This window comes from Mesoplodon mirus (assembly GCF_964341445.2).
Source record: "Mesoplodon mirus genome assembly, chromosome: 3".
In the NCBI taxonomy this organism is placed as follows: Eukaryota; Metazoa; Chordata; class Mammalia; order Artiodactyla; family Ziphiidae; genus Mesoplodon; species Mesoplodon mirus.
The window spans coordinates 149,539,519-149,556,554 of record NC_138978.1 but is presented as its reverse complement, the minus strand read 5'-3'; the positions used below and the strand labels follow the sequence as shown (position 1 = coordinate 149,556,554).

Here is a 17,036-nt window from a genome sequence, read left to right as displayed (position 1 = left end):
CGGGTCGGGTGGGGGGGTTCACACCGATTCTTCCTGCTGACACAACCTAATCTGGCCCACCTACTCTTCAGAAAGGTGAGGGGACTGAAGCCTCCAGAACAAACAGGCTGCCCCAGGGCCCTTCCGGGGCCGGACATGCTGCCCAATCCGTAAAAGAGCCCAGAATCACCACAGCAGAGGCAGTGATCAAAGCGCCTTGCGAATTTTAACCTTCATTTCCTCGACATCCTTTCACTGGCTAAAACTTAAGTCTTTAAAACTCAGTATTTGCCAGATCAACCCTCCACTTCGCTCTTTCCACATCATGTCCCTAAAACAATTCCCCCATCAGCCTTGTCCCATCCTACCACCAAAGAGCAGGAGACAGACCCACCGCCCGGCCCCCAGCCCACACCATGCCTTCCATACCAGCAGGAGAACATGTGGCTGCCCAGGAGAGTGCTGGTGAGTAAAGGGAGGTCAGCCTTTTTGACGCAGTACTTCAAAGCACGCAAGAAGCATCTCTGCAACAGTTCGTCCATTTGCTCTGCAAGGAGAAGACAAGAACCACATCCTTCCTGAGGGCCGCAGAAGGCCCGCGCAGCACAAGATAACTCCCTGCACGGTGACATCTGTACCTCACCCCTCAGCTCTGAAGGAGCCCATTCCCTGGCACCAAAGTTCCCAGACTCTCTAGAACACTGAGCCTTTACAGAGGTCTGACGCCACAGAAGGGGTCAGGCCACAAAGTCCCACCCAGCCAGGCGCGGATGCTTCTCTGATAGAGAAGTCAGAGACAGAAGAAAACTAAGAGGGCCGTGTAGCTGGGAACAGTCCAAATAGCAGAGTCGACAGGTATCCAGGGAAACGCAACATATGCGCAAGACTCCCAGGTAAGATGGCAAAGGGCTGTGGCACCACCCTCACCCAAACTAAGGCCTTTCCCCGCCCCTCCCGGAGCCCTGGCGCCGCTCTGGTGGGAAGCAGAGCCGAGCGCTTCAGTCCCTACACTGAGAGGCGAGCGCCCTGCTCCTGCCAGAGCTGTACCTGGAAGGGTCTTGCTGTCCGTGGGCTCTGGGCTCAGGCCCCCGACACTGGGGTCTTCTGTAGCTTCCGACGGGGACTTCTCCCCACACCTCTGCTGAACCTCCCCCTCCTCCTCCTCTCCCGCCAGGGTCAGGCGCCTCATGTCTCCCTGCAAGGTGGTGTCTGCCTGGACAGACCCCTTCTCTTCACTGAGATCTGGGGGATCCAGGGCCAGTGGAGCAATGGATGGTGGAGAGGACTTGTCTCCAGATCGCCTGCAAAAACCTCATGTCAGAAACACTGAGCAGCAGCCACAACACTCTTCAGCCCCGGTCAGGGGGTCAGCAGGGGTCCAGAGAGAGTAAGACCCACAGGCAGGGGTGTCCAGGAGAGGCCAGAGAACCTGGGTGTGCCTCTCAACTCTGTTTCCAATTCTGGGCCCAGAGAAGTCCCATGCCTCAGTTTCCTCATCTTTGAAATGGGGAGAGTAATTCTTGCCTCCTCCTTAACCCAAACAGAAATTCAGGGACAGAGAAAAATTAAAGACAACATAGTTAAAGTGGAGCTCCCCTTCCAAAGTATTCCCTTCATAGAAATTAAAAATAAAACCATTTTGAATTAAATAACCAAATGAAGATTGCAAACGCATCTGTAGTACCAGGTTGGTGAAATACAAACCCAAGGTTGAGCGTATGGAACAAATTACAAACACCTGGACTGCTCAAGACTGCTCAAGACTGCTTCTGTGTTAAATCAGAATGCAATCTAAAATAGATAAATGACAAGGACCAACTGTATAGCACAGGGAACTATATTCAATACCTTGTAATAACCTTTAATGGAAAAGAATCCGAGAAAAAACATATATGTATATATCTATATCTAGAATCACTAGATATACTAATGGTCACTAGAATCACTTGGCTGTTCACCTGAAACTAACACAACATTGTACATCAACTATACCTCAACTGAAAAAAAAGAATGCAATCTAACCTGCAGAGTAGAGATTACAATGGCTTTATGCCACGAAGCCTTATGAAGACAGGAAAAAAAGGGATGCCACATAGCAGAGCGGTAAAAACAAAAAGCTTTATGTTAATTAAGATTATGCAAGTCAAACAAAGTTTTACTAACAGCCGCAGCAAGGCTTATTAAGTATGGCTACTAGTGAGGCCAGAGCGTATGTTTAGGCTATTCTGATCAGGTAAATACCGTAAGTGTTTTCAAAGGGCGGGAGGAGGGGAGACTGAGGCAGCCACTGATAAAACAATTTAGACAACAAGACCTTAACTGCCCAGACTAACAGTCAGAAAACAAGGTGCTGGGAGTACGTGAGTAAGCAGCCCTCAGATGCCTGCTGAAACCCACACTGATGAGGCTGTACCTCCAGCAAAGCAGGGCTTGGCCAATACTTGTAAAATAAGTAACTCCAAGACTGACTCAAAACGTAAGGGTAAATCTATACCAACAGGCCACACAACACTTGGCCAGAAGACCAGGTATACTGCTTTCGAGAAAAGCACTACTTACTATTTTGGTTAAATGACAAGAAAATAACCAGAAAATAAACTCACATACAGCTCCAGAGAGCAACCGTCACAGTGAGAAAGTGCAAGTTCTGTAATGAGGAGGAGATCCTAAATGTGGAACTTGAACAACAGGAAAGTCATCAGGTTGTCACCCTGGTGCCTGAGGACCTACTCTACTTTGATTTGGATTCAGATGTGAGAATTCCCGAGCACTCATCATGGGGTCAGAAAATGCCTAAATGTACACGGCAGAAAAGGCTAGATCGACCAGTGCCATAAAAATAAAGAATATCACTGTACTGAGAGGCAGAGAAGACAATCCCTAAGGCCTTCTTCCAGCCCTAGGATTCTATAATTCACCTAGAAAATAAAGTTCTCGGTAATTTCTTTTCTAAACATGCCAAAAAAAAATCTTTTCTCCACATTTTGCAAGGAAATTAATGTCTAGGGTCAGCAACTTGACTAAGGACACAGCAGGGATCAAAACTCTCGCTTCTCAATCCAGGCCCTGTGCTCCCTCCGCCCACCCAGCTCCCTATAAAACAGAAAAAGCATGGAACCCACCACAAGTGGTCCTGGTAGGTGTGGAGCACAGAGAAGCCCCTTCCCTTCACACCTGAGGTCAGCATCTCAGCTGTGGACATGGCAGCAACTCCGATGGCAACGGGGGCTCTGAGAAGGAGGAGGTCAGAGACGAGGGTCAGGGAAAGTCTTCCAGGAGGGCACATGTCAGGACCAGGTTTCTACACATGTGTTCAAAGCACCACGGTTGCAAATCTGAAGCATCCACTTGTATCACAGAGCTAAAACTCGGTGCAGTCTCAATCTTATTCAAATTACCTACACATATGACTTTCAAAAATTCCTTGACCAAATATTCCCTTCTGTGTAAGTAACTCCTCTACTGATGTTATCATTCTTATATTCTTATTATGAACCAAACCCAGGCAGGACTCAGAAGGATATTTAAAGTTCCCTTTCTTCAATTTCAAAAAATAAATTATCTCCCCTATCCTAAAAAAGGCATAGCCATCCTATATGGAAATTCAGAAGGGAGGCCATTCATATGCCTTAAATTAGGCTGAGGGATGCCAGAGGGAAGAGAGAAGAGAGATACAGTGGTACCAACGAAAGGTTCCTTCTGAGTGGGTTCTTTGTAACAGGCCTTGCTCTGTATAACATCTATCTAAGAACTGGATGTGTCCAAAATATCAGAAACAACCACATTTACAATAACTACAAAAAACTTCCAAAGCCCAAATGGGAAATCTCTGTCAGCCCACTGTTACTCAGCAATGCTCACACATTGCCTGTAAGGATCGGTGTCCAGCTGGCTAACAGGAGGGGAATATACAAGCCTGGCAACGTTGCCTGGACCCAAGGGAGACGATTCAAGGGCAGATTTCCCAACACCTGAACTTCAAAAAAAACGTTTGCTAATCCGGTGGCTCCACTTCCTGTGCCCATGGGTCAGTTCCTGCCACAGAATCTTTGAATTTGGCTTCTTTCCCAGTTCCTAAAAGACGGGTCTTTGTCTTCCACCCTTGGAATCGTCAATGGCTCAAGAACTTCGGTCTCGAACCTGTCTTGTAGTTTTCGTAAACTCCCTTGTACCCTCACCCCCTTCCATAAACCACCTAGGATTCATTCCCACATACATTCTAAATGCCAAACTCAGAGGCCAAATACACATTTATGTAGTTTTCTCCGACGTTGGATAGAATACTGGGGGGAAAAAACAATAATTTCACCATTCTTTTCAACTTCAAGTTTTGCTACAGGTAAACAAGGAAGGAAACATTTCTAGGTGCTTGGTTCCCAAAGGTTCAAGGAAAATGGGAGAATATGAGCAACAAAAATAAGATCTTTAAACACTGACCCCTCCCACGCCTACCATGTTTCCCTCTCAAAGAAGCAATGAGTAAAATAATAAGATGTCGTTTTTCATTCAGGATGATACAAATGAAAATGACCCATCATATGCAGTGTCGGTGAGCATGTAAGGAAACAGGCTCCATATACCCTGTAGGTAGGAGGGAAAACTGACACAGCATTTTTATAGGGCAACAGAACATATGCACGATCTTCAGCCAAACAGTTCTGCTCCCTAGTATCTACTTTAGAAAAATATTGGCACTAGTGTCCCTAGAGGCCTCAGGAAGATCTTGTTTGTGATAGAGACGAAGTAGAGGCAACCACAATGTCCACTAGAAGAGGACTTTTCCCATCACCCCACAGTGGGTAAAAAGATTCAGCTTATCTGTGCTGGCTGACATGGAACATGTCCCCACTACCTGAAGTGAAAAAGTAATAGGGATAAAGTTTGTTCATTTGTATTTTTAAACATACACACCCCAAACCATACATTTTATATGCACGTGTATATATGCATTGAAGAAGGCTGACAAGGACATGCATCAGAATGATAATGGTTACTTCTAGGAGAAAAGGATTATGGGGTGAGAGGGTTTTGATTTTTCAGAACTGTTCATACCATTACTTCCTAATTTATTTTAAAAAAGAGACACTGTGGTGATGGCTGAACAACCCTGTAAATATACTAAAAAAAATCACTGAATCGTACGTACATTTGAAACAGGTGAATTTTATAGTATGAAAACTATATCTCAATAAATCTATTAAAAATAATTAAAAGATGAGGATGATGATGTGGATGTTCGACAAAAATAATGTTGAAGTCATGCAAGGCAGGAAAGACCAAGAAAATGTCACAGACAGGAGACTAAGAAGACATGACAACTAAATGCAATGTGGTACCCTGGACTGGATTCTTGAACACAAAAAAAGAGAAAAAAGACATCGTGGGAAAACTGGGGAAATATGCATAAAGTCTGTAATAGTGTCAAAAGGACTGAACCAATGTTAATTCCTTAGTATTGATAACTGTACTGTGGTTATACAAGATGTTATCATTACAGGAAGCTGGGTAAGGAGTATTTCAGGACTCTGTACTATACTTGCAACTCTTCTGTAAATCTAAGAAAAAAGTTTTTAAAGGAGAAAAAAAACAAATAAATTTTAAAAAAGAAGCAGCAGCAGCAGGAGCAAATACCCTTGGCCCAGATGTATGGACACCCCACAGGCTCACTGCCATTCCCCACTCTGATTGCTCAGGAAGAATATGTTTTTTCTTTTAATCCTTTATCCATATGCTGTGAAGTTGTCATTCCCACCCCTCCCAAGTTTTCCCTAAGTTTTTTCCCCACAGGCACAGCTGACTGGCACAGTACCTGTTCCCCACCAATGCAGTGGCACAGAGGTCACCCTTCTGTACCCGAGGCAGACCAGCAGGGGGCACCACTAGCCCTGGCAGCATCAAATCTGCAGGAAACAAAAGCATCGCAACTAACACCACAGTTTACTGCGTCATTTACTCATTTGCTCAACAAACATACATTTGTTAAGCATCAACTACATTATTCATAGTGAAAATAAAAAGTGGCAAACTGAGGGTCAGACCTTTTCCTTCTGGGAGACTAGTGGTCAAACTGAAGCACCAAGCTGAGGGTCCACTTCCATGATCTATCTTATTCTGGTTTCCTAAATTCAGTTTATTAATCTAAAGTATAGCATATGGCAGTTCACAGAGCACTTTCATGTCACTTATCTTATTTAAGCCTTACAGCAGGGTCAGAGAGCTTATGGAAGCAGCCAAGTAAGAGATGCAACAGACATGAGGGAAGAATTCTATTTTTCAATCATATGAATGCACAAAATGGGTACATTTATTAAAGTAGTTGGCCTTTACTAAGTAGGTTTCAGCCACTATCCAGAATATAGGAAAATACTCTTACCTGCTCCCCCCACCAGTTTTTCAAGCACCAGGGGCCATGTTGTAAATGTTGCTAGAAGATCAGGATAAGACCACAGGGTGTACACTGTCCAAGAAGAGAGCCAGAAAACACTTACTGCCCAAAAGCCAACCCCCTGGGGAATGGCAAAGCCAAACACTGAGGCCACATTAATCAACATGTAGAAAAGAAACTCAAGTCAAAGCTAGAGAGAAGGTTGTAAGGGGATGCCCAAAGAAGCTGCATTCTTTTTTTTTTATTAGGTTACCCCAAGTTTGTGAAGCGGTTTATATGTTATATGCTATTTACTTGAGAATCCTTGCTTCCTTTAGCCTTAGAGACCTGCATTCTTTACATATTTATACTGAGCTCTTTGCAGTAGTTTCTCTCAATCTACGATCTTGAGAAGTTATCACTTTTACTGGTCGGAAGACACATGAAGTGAGCTACAGCTCTAAGAGTCTGTTTAGCTGCCAAAGTTGGATATTTATGTGTAAGGCTAAAACTAGTGATGAAGTGAACATCTGCTTTTGCCTGTCCAGTATCCCTTTTCCCCTCTCTGGGAACTGAGTGCCCCTTTTCCTGTGGGAAACACATTCCATATAGTTTACATCAGGCTGACTCCCTTCTCAAAGAGGCTGCAGTCTTGAAGAAGGCGGAGACTTAAGAAACTGGGTGTCACTTGAGACTTGGAGGCACCTATTGTTCCACCTGGACGGCAGCAGCCAAACATGGCCATAGTGGATAAAAGTAGGGACAGAGCCCCAGCGAGGATTCCTTTTATGTCCTCAGAAGCAAGTAATCCGAAACCAGGGCGCCAACCTGTAAGAAATTCTGAAACTTTCCCATGTTTATTATTTTTATTCTCTCTGTTTCCACAGGGATTAGCAGTAAAACCCTTAGATCAAAAAGGGCTTGTATGTGTACAGCAGCAAAGCAGGGTGGGGGTGGGGGTGGCCTGGGGTAGGAGACTGCACTGCGCTGCTGCAGCCAAGCTGGGAGGAAGAAAAGCCCCCAAATGACAAAGTAGGTGTCAGCAGCCATGGAAAAGAGAAAAGGACACTGCCTCTCTGAGATCTGTGACAAAGAAAGCAAGCAAAGTATCCTGAGAGCCAGACAAGAGCCTAAGAAAGAATCCCTGTGAGACATCGCAACCAAAGTCCACCACTAAGACAGCTGGGTATGGAGTTTAACTAACCCAGCTTCTTTCCCATCACAGTATCTCTTCAGTATCTTAAGAAAATTCCACTAGTGAAAGTTTTAAGAAGCATTTTTTACATGCCCTGAAACTCCACCCTTTTCACGACCTCGGCTCCAATCCCTACTTAACCCACTAGAAACCAGTGTTTCCTCACCTCAGAATTTCCCTTGGCAACCACCCTCTTTTTGTGTTAACCCTTTTTTCCCCTCACTTCTATAGCAGTTTCTGATCTTGAAAGACCCAATTCTAGGGACACTAAGTCCAAAAAGATTCTTAGGGAGATTTTGCATTTATTTGTTTTAAGGAAGACAGATTAATGGAAGAAACAGATGTTAGGCAAGGACCATAGTAATGGCCATCTCCATCCCATTGCCATACCTGTCGGATATAGATTTTTCTCCAGTTCAAATAGGATGGGGTTACCACCACTCACGTACACAGTCACTGCATCCCCTCTGTGAGCATACAACTTCACAATGTTGAGTTCTTCCTTTCCAGGTACTAACTCAGAGACCTGATCCGTTCCAAGAGTGGGGAAAACAGCTGTCACATCGGCCCGAAGCTTTCTCCTGCAGAGAGCACACATACCTGGTATGTATGCTGCCTGGATGGATTTTAATAAATATTGAGGACTCAAGACTTACTATAAAATCACGAGGCCCAAGAAAAAGACTGGTTGATGATGCCTTATTCTCACTCTTCCAAAACATCCCATTCTCTTTCTCATCCAATGTCTCATCTATTTTCACATGTTCCTGGGGCATGTCTTTCCATTTTACAAAGAGAGGAAAAAACTGAGATCCGGTAAGCGACCCAAGTTAGCCTGCCACTGGAAACTAAGCCCTGCCTTCCTGACTCCACACATAGCTCCTGGACCCACTCCTTTCTCATCTATGCTTGCCAAATCTGTCAACTTATGATTAAACAGCTCTGCTAGGGCACCAAGAATGACAACTATAGAACACTGCCTCCAAAATTCCCAAGGTGACACCTTCATTTGCAAAACTGAACAGATACAGTTCTTACCACATGTGCCTTATCCCCTCTCACCTCACCCTCCACCTGTCTCTCCTGCCAGTGGTAATCACTAGACACTTCTTCTCGTATACTTGTAGTTCTCTGTGCCCCATCTAATCTCTCCCAAGGGACTCAAAGCTCTTGGTAGGGCAGGGACCCCGTTTTCCTTCATTTTGGCATCCTCCACGACACCTTAAACAGACTGCAGTCAATACGCACTGATTGAATTATACGCTTTCTCGTAAACTCACTAAAATATCCAAAAGACAGCCTGGGAGATAAATCAGGCCTCCTCTCTATCTTCACTCTCAAAACACGTCTAACTCACCCTTGCTCGCCCCCCGGGGTCCCTTCTACGGCTGTACCCCTCGGCCTCCACCCCAAGACGGCTGACCCAGCCCAGAAAAGGCTGGGAGCCAGCCGAGCTTGAGAGATGTCTGGGTGCCCTGGTGGGCAGAGCAGGCTCTTCTCTCCCTCACCTGTCCGACCCCTTGATGGCCGTGTTGGACTTGACCCGAAAGGCCTTGGCAAACATGTCTGCTGGAGTGGCCTGGGGAAGAGAAGGCGACCACAGCAGCCAGGGACTGTCAGCAAAGCGTGAGCACGGCAGCTTCCCAACCCGCAGTCCTGGGGGCAGCCATGCTTGGGCCCGGCTGGGAAAAGGGCCCGGCTGGAAACCGGGGCCGCGCAGCTTCGCGGCCACCCCTAATGGCAACGCTGGGAACTGAAGCATGGGGGGCGTGGCCGGAGAAGGCGGGGCGGATCCTTGCGCGGAGCGGTGCACCCTTTGGCCTCACCCCTTCTGCCGGGCTCTGCGCCTAGGCGAGTGGCTTGAGCGGGCGCGTCTGTAGTATCTCTGGGGCCAACAGCGATTCCGTTCATTTTTGCTCCATCAGCGTTCTAGTGTGTTGAGTAGCAGCTCTGCCAGCTCTCATTCCATGCAGTTTAGTTCAGCTGCACAAAATTAATTGAACTCGTGTTTTCTTAAACTTGCAGGCCTCTTGAATGGTTTTCTTCAGGGCTTTTGTTTCTTAAGATCTTTACATTTTATTGCACACTTGGGGCCTCAGCTAGAATTCTTTCCGAGATTTTCTCCTTCCTGTTTTTTAATTTACATGAGGTGATAATAACAATAACAGGGAATCCACTTTAGTCCGAGGTTTGACCTCCTGTTAAGAGGAAAAAAGTATATACAAATGATCTTCAAATCTGTTATTTAAAACTTTTTTTTTTTTTTTTTTTTTTTTTGCGGTATGCGGGCCTCTCACTGCTGTGGCCTCTCTTGTCGCGGAGCACAGGCTCCGCGGTCATGACTCAGGCTTAGCGGCCCAGCTGCTCCGCGGCATGTGGGATCTTCCCGGACCGGGGCGCGAACCTGTGTCCTCTGCATCGGCAAGCAGACGCTCAACCACTGCGCCACCAGGGAAGCCCTGAAACATTTTTGGTTACAAAACCCCACATTTTTGGACCTTTTTAGGTGCCTTTTGCATTCAGGCATTATTTGAGGGGATTTTGTTTCCAAAGCAATTTTAAAAACTCAGAGTGCTTATAAAAAAAATAATTTTGAGGCATAGTAAAATCAAATTATGGTTTGGCTTCTCCCTAGCAGTTTGATCTTGGGCCAATGGCTTATCCTTTCTGAAACTCTTACATTCTCTGTAAGATGTGGAGGTAATACCTACTTCACTGGGCTTCTGTGAGAAACCACTGAGATAACGCATGTGATATATTGCAGGGTGCTTTGAAATTTTCCCATAAATGGTAGATATTAGTCCAAAACAAACAAACAAAAAACAGTCTCAGGCAGGGGTGAGGGATTGGGTTTCCCTGAAAGGGACTGCTGTGTACCCTGGAAACAAGGATTTAATCACCTGGGGTCCTGGCCCCTACTAAACTTAATTTTGCTAATGAAAATTTCAGAGCAGAGTGTCCATCCACCAAGAAAAAAAAAAATCCTGATTGCTTTAATGTGGTGATACAGTCACACAGAGGAGAAGTCCATCTGGGCTATAACAAAGATGAGGCCTTGCACAGTCTCTGTCCACCACCATCTCTGCCCTTAATCTGGGGTCAGCCACAGCTCCATCTCCTCCTGCACTTCTGACCCACCATGCCTTTATTCTGAACCACCCCAGCCATAAAGCCAACGTCAGAGGAGCCCAGAGGAGGAGAGTGCCACAGATCCTTCTCCGCTTGGGCCCCCACCCAGCCACACTCGGGGGGGTGTGATGCCAGACTCTGTGCTGTTGACCAGGCCTATTGCAGTACAGCCATGGAAGCAGTCTCTGACCAAGGAGCCGAGGAAGGTTATTCAAGGGCATACTAGAAATTTCAAGCTGTGAAAACTATTGCACACACCATATGTCCTGGCTAAGAAGGCACAGATTAGCAGCCTAAAAATTAATTCATGGTTGGCAAGTAGGAGCCAAGACCCAAGGGGATTCTGTACACAGCATCCTGCCTCCCTATTGGCAGAGCAAGATCTCCCTTTCCCCAGGAGGGTGCCATCCCAACTTCTCTGCCTGCATCAGGGACCTGTGTGCTCCCTGCCGGTGGCCCTGTTGCTAGGCAAGCTGGCTGAACCCTGAGTCCAGCAAGCCTAGATTCTTTAACTTTCCCTTTGTGGCTCCAGTACAGCCCCACAGGGCTACCAACCTGCTGCCCACTCTTGGGTAAGCTGCAAACACAGGCTCTCTTTGATTTATGATTTGTATAAAAGGAAAGGTAGAAGTTAGAGTCCAGAGGGTAGAGCCAAGAACTGTCATTCGGGCCTCCCTGGTGGCGCAGTGGTTGAGAGTCCGCCTGCCGATGCAGGGGATACGGGTTCGTGCCCCGGTCTGGGAGGATCCCATATGCCGCGGAGCGGCTGGGCCCGTGAGCCATGGCCGCTGAGACTGTGCGTCCGGAGCCTGTGCTCCGCAACGGGAGAGGCCACAACAGTGAGAGGCCCGCGTACAGAAAAAAAAAAAAAAAAAAAAAAAAGAACTGTCATTCACAAGACTTTAGCCATAATCAAGAAACTGGCAACACATGCCAAGATGCATTTCGTATTAGCTATAATCAGTGACTCCTGTGTGCCTCCCATTTTTCTCACCTTTGAGGGGTGTCTGCAATGGTTATAAGTGGTTATAATATGCCTGTCCCAACATTGTATGTCAAATTTGTTTGGGGCAGAAAGCTTGTGTCTTTTGTTCACAGATCTTCAGATCAAAAACTGTACTCAAGCAGCTATACTCAAGGAAATACACCTGAGGCTCATTATCCACAGCTAGACCTGATTTAGATGATGCGATCCTTCATTTTGAGCAGATAAAGGAGTGAAATTTGAGGGGACCTGGGGAAGAAGTTAATATGTTTTGCAATTAAGAGGCACATGCGTCATTGAAGGTCAGAGGGTAGATGCTGGTAGCCAGACTCCAAGAGGGCTCTCAGTGGTCTTCATGTGCTTATGTGGTCCCCTCCCACATGAGACCAGGGCTGACTTCTGTGACCATTAGCATATGGCCAAAGTGATATTGTGTGACTCCTTATGGCTAAGTCATTGCCATTTCTACCTTGGTCTCCTAGATTTCTTGCTTTGGGGGAAACCCCCCACCATCTTGAAAGGACACTCAGGAAGCCCTGTCAAAAGGTCCGTGTGGAGAGGAACCCATCTCCTAGCACCAACTTGCCAGCCATGTGATTGAGCCACCTTGGAAGCACAGCCTCCAGCCCTGGGCAAGTCGTCCCATCCCACATGCTTTCAAGCCTCCCAGCTGAGGCCCCAGCCACCAGGGATCAGAGACTAGCCATTCCACTACGCCCTGTCTCAAGTCCTGATCCACAGAAGTCATGAGATGCTAAATAGTTACTGTTTTAAGTTATTAAGCTTGGGGATGGTTTGTTATGATGCACTGGATAACTAATACAGGAACCCAAGCATTTCTCACTCCCAGTGCATCCTGAGATAGCCAGTTGGTCCATGTCACTGTGATTGAAGCCACAACTGTGTACAGTCCAGCTGTTCTCCCAGGAAATCCTCCTCCACTGGCTCTTTTGCTTACGATGTGGAAATTGAAAACCTAAAAGCCTAAGATGTTGAACTCACAATATAAAAGGGGGACACAGGAGGCAAAGATACGCACATCGGATGCTTGCACTTGCAAAATAAACCACAAGGCAAATTTGAAGAAGGCAGAGTTCCACTATGCCCAGCTCAGCACTGATATGTTGCCTGGTATTCAGGGATAGGTGGGTGCCAGCCAAGACCAGAGCACCCAGTCTGAGAACAGCTGCATCCACTTCCCAGCCAGCCTGCCACACACGCCCTGGGAGCCCTGAGCTGCCCCCTGCTTCAGCACGGTGAGGACTTTCTTTGTGAGTTTGATGCCCACTTGTCCTTTCTCTTTTCTTGGGACTGCTCAAACTAGATATTCAGCTGGGCTTTTGAAAATCCCCTTTCCTCTTCATTGCCTCCCCCAAACTCACACACCCAAAAGCTAATGAACCTGCGCGATCCCAGGTGAGGCCTGTAGGAACCCTCAGACACTGGCAATTGGGCAAAACAAGAGTTGTATAGCTGCTCAGAAGTAAAATCTTTTACATCTCAGAAAGTTACAGTTATTTCCTTGCCTGGGGTAGATCTGGAAGGGACTGATCTAAGGTTTCTGTTGCAGAAACCTGTCGTTGGAAACTCTCAGAACCTAATAGACTCTGGGAAAACACCACAGATGACCTGCATTCCAAGGGACCTTTGAGCTCGGAGCTGGATGTCTGTGGTGAGGAGGAAGGAAAAGCCAAGGGCATGGGGTGACTGAGGAGGAATGGAAGCCCTGCAGCCAGCTGTGGGCTTCTGATTGTGGCTGTAAGAGGGAAGACCAGGCAGGGCACAGGCAAAGTCTAGATGCAAAGCCCTGGGGCTGAGTCAAGATGCTTCCTTAACTTCAAAGTCAGGATTTCACATAGTACCAGACCCTCAGAGAAATGTTCCTTTGTAACTGATGCCTAATGTACTTCTGGATCCTGTGATCAAACCTAGAGCTAGAACTGCCCAGATCACACAGCAGAGGCTGTAGATGAAAGAGGCTCAGGGGACAAGTGCTGCAGGTATATTGCTGAATGTCACAGTTCCTCTGGTTCTGTGCTGTCCACGGCAAAGCCAAGCCCAGACAGGCTGGGTTTTGTCTATCATTTCATTTCTAGAGGACTTGAAGGCAAGAGAATTTCTAGAATCTGGGATTGGGCAACACTTCTGGAGTATGGGAAGGCTGGATGTTTAGGGGTGGATATCCAGAGAGGGGAAACTCTGGGGAAGAAGGGCAGGAACATGGGCTTCACGTCTGCAAGCGCTGATGTCTGCTTCCTTTGCTTTGGAAAGAAGCAGATGAACATCTTTGCTGGGGTCAGTGATGTCAGCCCAGCCTAGGGTTCAGGTCCAGCCTTCAGAGAGCCTGTAAATTAAGGGTGGGGACAGGATTTGACCCAAAAGTATCCGTTACGACCCGTCACCATGCCCCATTGCCCTGCTTATCTACCAACTCCACTGTCCCTCAGGCTACACAGGATTAATGACAGGGAAGAACACCGTGTGACAATGGAGGCAGAGACTGGAGGAATGCAGCCACCAGCCAAGGAATGTCAAGGGTTGCCAGCAGCCACCAGAAGCTAGGAGAGAGACATGGAACATAGCCTCCCTCAGAGCCTCCAGAAGGAACCAACCCTGCTGACACTTTGAGTTTAGACTTCTGGCCTCCTGAACTGTGAGAGAATAAATTTCTGTTGTTTTCAGCCACCCAATTTGTGGTAATTTGTTAACCGCAAACAAATACAAGAGAAACTAATACAAGCCCTGTGTAACTAATACAAGAGGAGTAAAAACATATGCTCACAAAAAGATCCGAACACAGGGGCTTCCCTGGTGGCGCAGTGGTTGAGAGTCTGCCTGCCGATGCAGGGGACACGCGTTCGAGCCCTGGTCTGGGAAGATCCCACATGTCGTGGTACAACTGGTCCCGTGAGTCACAACTACTGAGCCTGTGTGTCTGGAGCCTGTGCTCCACAAGAAGACAGGCCGCGACAGTGAGAGGCCTGTGCACAGTGATGAAGAGTGGCCCCCGCTTGCTTCAACTTGAGAAAGCCCTTGCACACATTCGAAGACCCAACACAGCCAAAAATAAATAAATAAATAAATTAATTAAAAAAAATAAAGCAAGCAAACAAACAAAAGTGAAGACTCCCCAGCATCAGGGTGACCAGCAAGTACTATTTTGAAGGGAGTAGTGGATATTAAGACAGATTTCCATCTTTCAGGGAGCGGTTTCTAAAAGTCTGGTGACATTGACATCTTTGCTGAGAGCCTGCTATATGCCAGGCACTGTACTTGATGTCGGGAATATGAAGATTTTCAATAAAACAAAGTGCCCGTCTCAGGGAGTGAGACAGACCCATGCACACATCATTATAATCAGGGCCAGTGGAAATACCCGGATTTTCCTCAAACCCAGATATGTGCTTTTTTGTTTAGAGGAGAGAGGGACTGAGCTGGTCAGGGAAAAGGGCAGAGAAGAACAGCTTTCAGACCTAAAATCCCTGCAGACAACTGAACCCACCCTCCACAGAAGGCAGTTTCGACATCATGTTTTTCTGAAGGTCTCTTGGGTGTCCTACTTTTGTCCCCCAACTGTCCCCACAAGGCACTTATCCAAGAATTTCTTCCAGGCACGTATGGTTGTCTCCACAAGAGAAATCCAGATAAAAACGATATTCTCCATCTTTGTACATTTCTGGTTAATTTTAACCCTCCTAATGGACTAACTCCCTGGGAAAATGTTTGACTACAATATCCCTTAATCCAGCTTTTACTGTAATACAAAGAGGTACATGAAATTAGAGGGTTATGAACATTGAGACATATTGGTAGGGCCCTTAGAGTTGGGATTAAATTATCTCACATGAGAAGTACTTCACGAGTTGTTTTACAGAGCATAGGGGGCATTTTTGATGGAGAGGGCAACCTGCTTCCCTCATTCAGGTGACAGGTGAGATGCATTTCAAAGCCTGGTGTCCAGGCATTTGAGATTGGGAAGGTGAAGATTTCCAGTAGCCAGGTGACTCAATGTGGATTATCAGGATTTAAGTGACACCAGTAAAGCTGATCTCCAATGTCCAGCTAGTAAATATCAGCGAGTTTTGCTGCCCAACATCCATTCATCCCTTTTCTGGAATCTACTATAGCAATTTTTCTCTGGAGAATTGCTGTCTCCCTAACTCCTTGTCTAATGTACTTCAGATGACACTGCTTTTTGCTCCAGGTGGCTCTAGCCTGACCAATCAGAGTACTGCATTTTCCTGGCCAGAGATTTGTTTCAAGGATGGATCCAATCAAAGCCCGCAATATATCGTGAGACTTTGTGGAAACCACTGAGAGAGCTTTTCCACGGAGTTGATCCTGGAACCGCTGGTACGCATCTTGTTTGCACAGAAGAAGCCTGAGAATGAAGCCAGTGTGAGACAAGCAATGGGGAGAGAACAGAACATACACCATACCTGAATTAAGCCCTACTGCTTTTAAAAATTGTAAAAAAAAAAAAGAAAAAAGTTGATAATACATCTTCTTTAAGCAGTTTTAGTTGGGTTTTTTGATACTTGCAATAGAAAAAGTCCTGATCTGTACACTAGGTGATAGAGAATTGGTTTCCTTGGCCCACGCGCCATGAGTAGAGCAGACTTAGTAGGCTTCCAAAGTACAGGTGACCCAGTAGAACTTAGTCTCCAAGGTCCACACTAGTGAGTTCCAAACCTTATTGATGACCAACAGACACAACAAAAATATCAGTGGAGCTCCTTACCAAGAAATTCTTGATCACTCTATCTGGTGAAATGGAGGATAGGCAGAAATGGATATTTTTCAAAAGCACCCGTATCATTTATCTATTGCAGCACCCCAAAACTTAATGGCTTAAAATAACAATACCTATTTGCTCACAGTTCTCAAGGGGCTGCTGACTTGGTTCTTCTCTTAGATTTGCTTGGGATCCTCATGTGGCTGCTGTCATGTGGCAACTCATCTCCTGTCTCAAGTGCTAGCAGTTGATGTTGGCTGAGGATTCTCCACCAATCTAGCTGCAACTTGTCCATATGGTGGCAGCAGATAAGAGAGAAAGAGAGAGAGAGAGAGAGAGAAACTGTAAGGTCTCTGAGGCCTAAACTCATGGTCACACAAGACCAATTCCATCCCATTCTATTGGTCAAAGCAAGTCACATGGCTAGCCAAAGTCAGGAACTGGGAAACTAATCTCCACCACCTAATAGGAGAAGCTGCAAAGAATATGTGGCCGTGTCTAATCTACCAAAGTACCCAAGCTTCTTAAGCTTTAATGTAACAAATACCACAAACTTAATGGAGTAAAACAACACAGATTTAATATCTTACAATTCTGGAAGTCAGAAGTCCTAAAATCAATTTGTTGGCAGAGCTGTGTTCTTTCTGGA

The 17,036-nt window shown here is 46.2% G+C and overlaps 1 protein-coding gene across 1 annotated transcript; it reads right to left on the bottom strand.

Moving 5' to 3' along the window:
• Positions 1-178: 178 nt before the first annotated feature.
• On the bottom strand, positions 179-9,158 carry LOC309800516 (eukaryotic translation initiation factor 2D-like). The gene is made up of 7 exons (XM_082614678.1): positions 9,047-9,158; positions 7,929-8,119; positions 6,353-6,436; positions 5,789-5,879; positions 3,102-3,209; positions 1,027-1,280; positions 179-526 (listed from the first exon to the last, which is right to left on the bottom strand). Exons 1-7 carry the CDS (start codon positions 9,100-9,102, stop codon positions 303-305), a joined length of 1,008 nt encoding a protein of 335 aa, XP_082470804.1. The 5' UTR covers positions 9,103-9,158; the 3' UTR covers positions 179-302.
• Positions 9,159-17,036: the final 7,878 nt, after the last annotated feature.

Bases quoted from the DNA above. Each gene is read 5' to 3' on its own strand.
- LOC309800516 (XM_082614678.1), bottom strand. From the start codon at position 9,102: ATGTTTGCCAAGGCCTTTCGGGTCAAGTCCAACACGGCCATCAAGGGG. The intron at 6,437-7,928 runs GTATGGCAATGG...CTTCTTGGACAG, and splicing joins GAAAAATCTATATCCGACAG to TGTACACCCTGTGGTCTTAT. The intron at 3,210-5,788 runs GTACTGTGCCAG...CCTCCTTCTCAG, and splicing joins ACTGCATTGGTGGGGAACAG to AGCCCCCGTTGCCATCGGAG.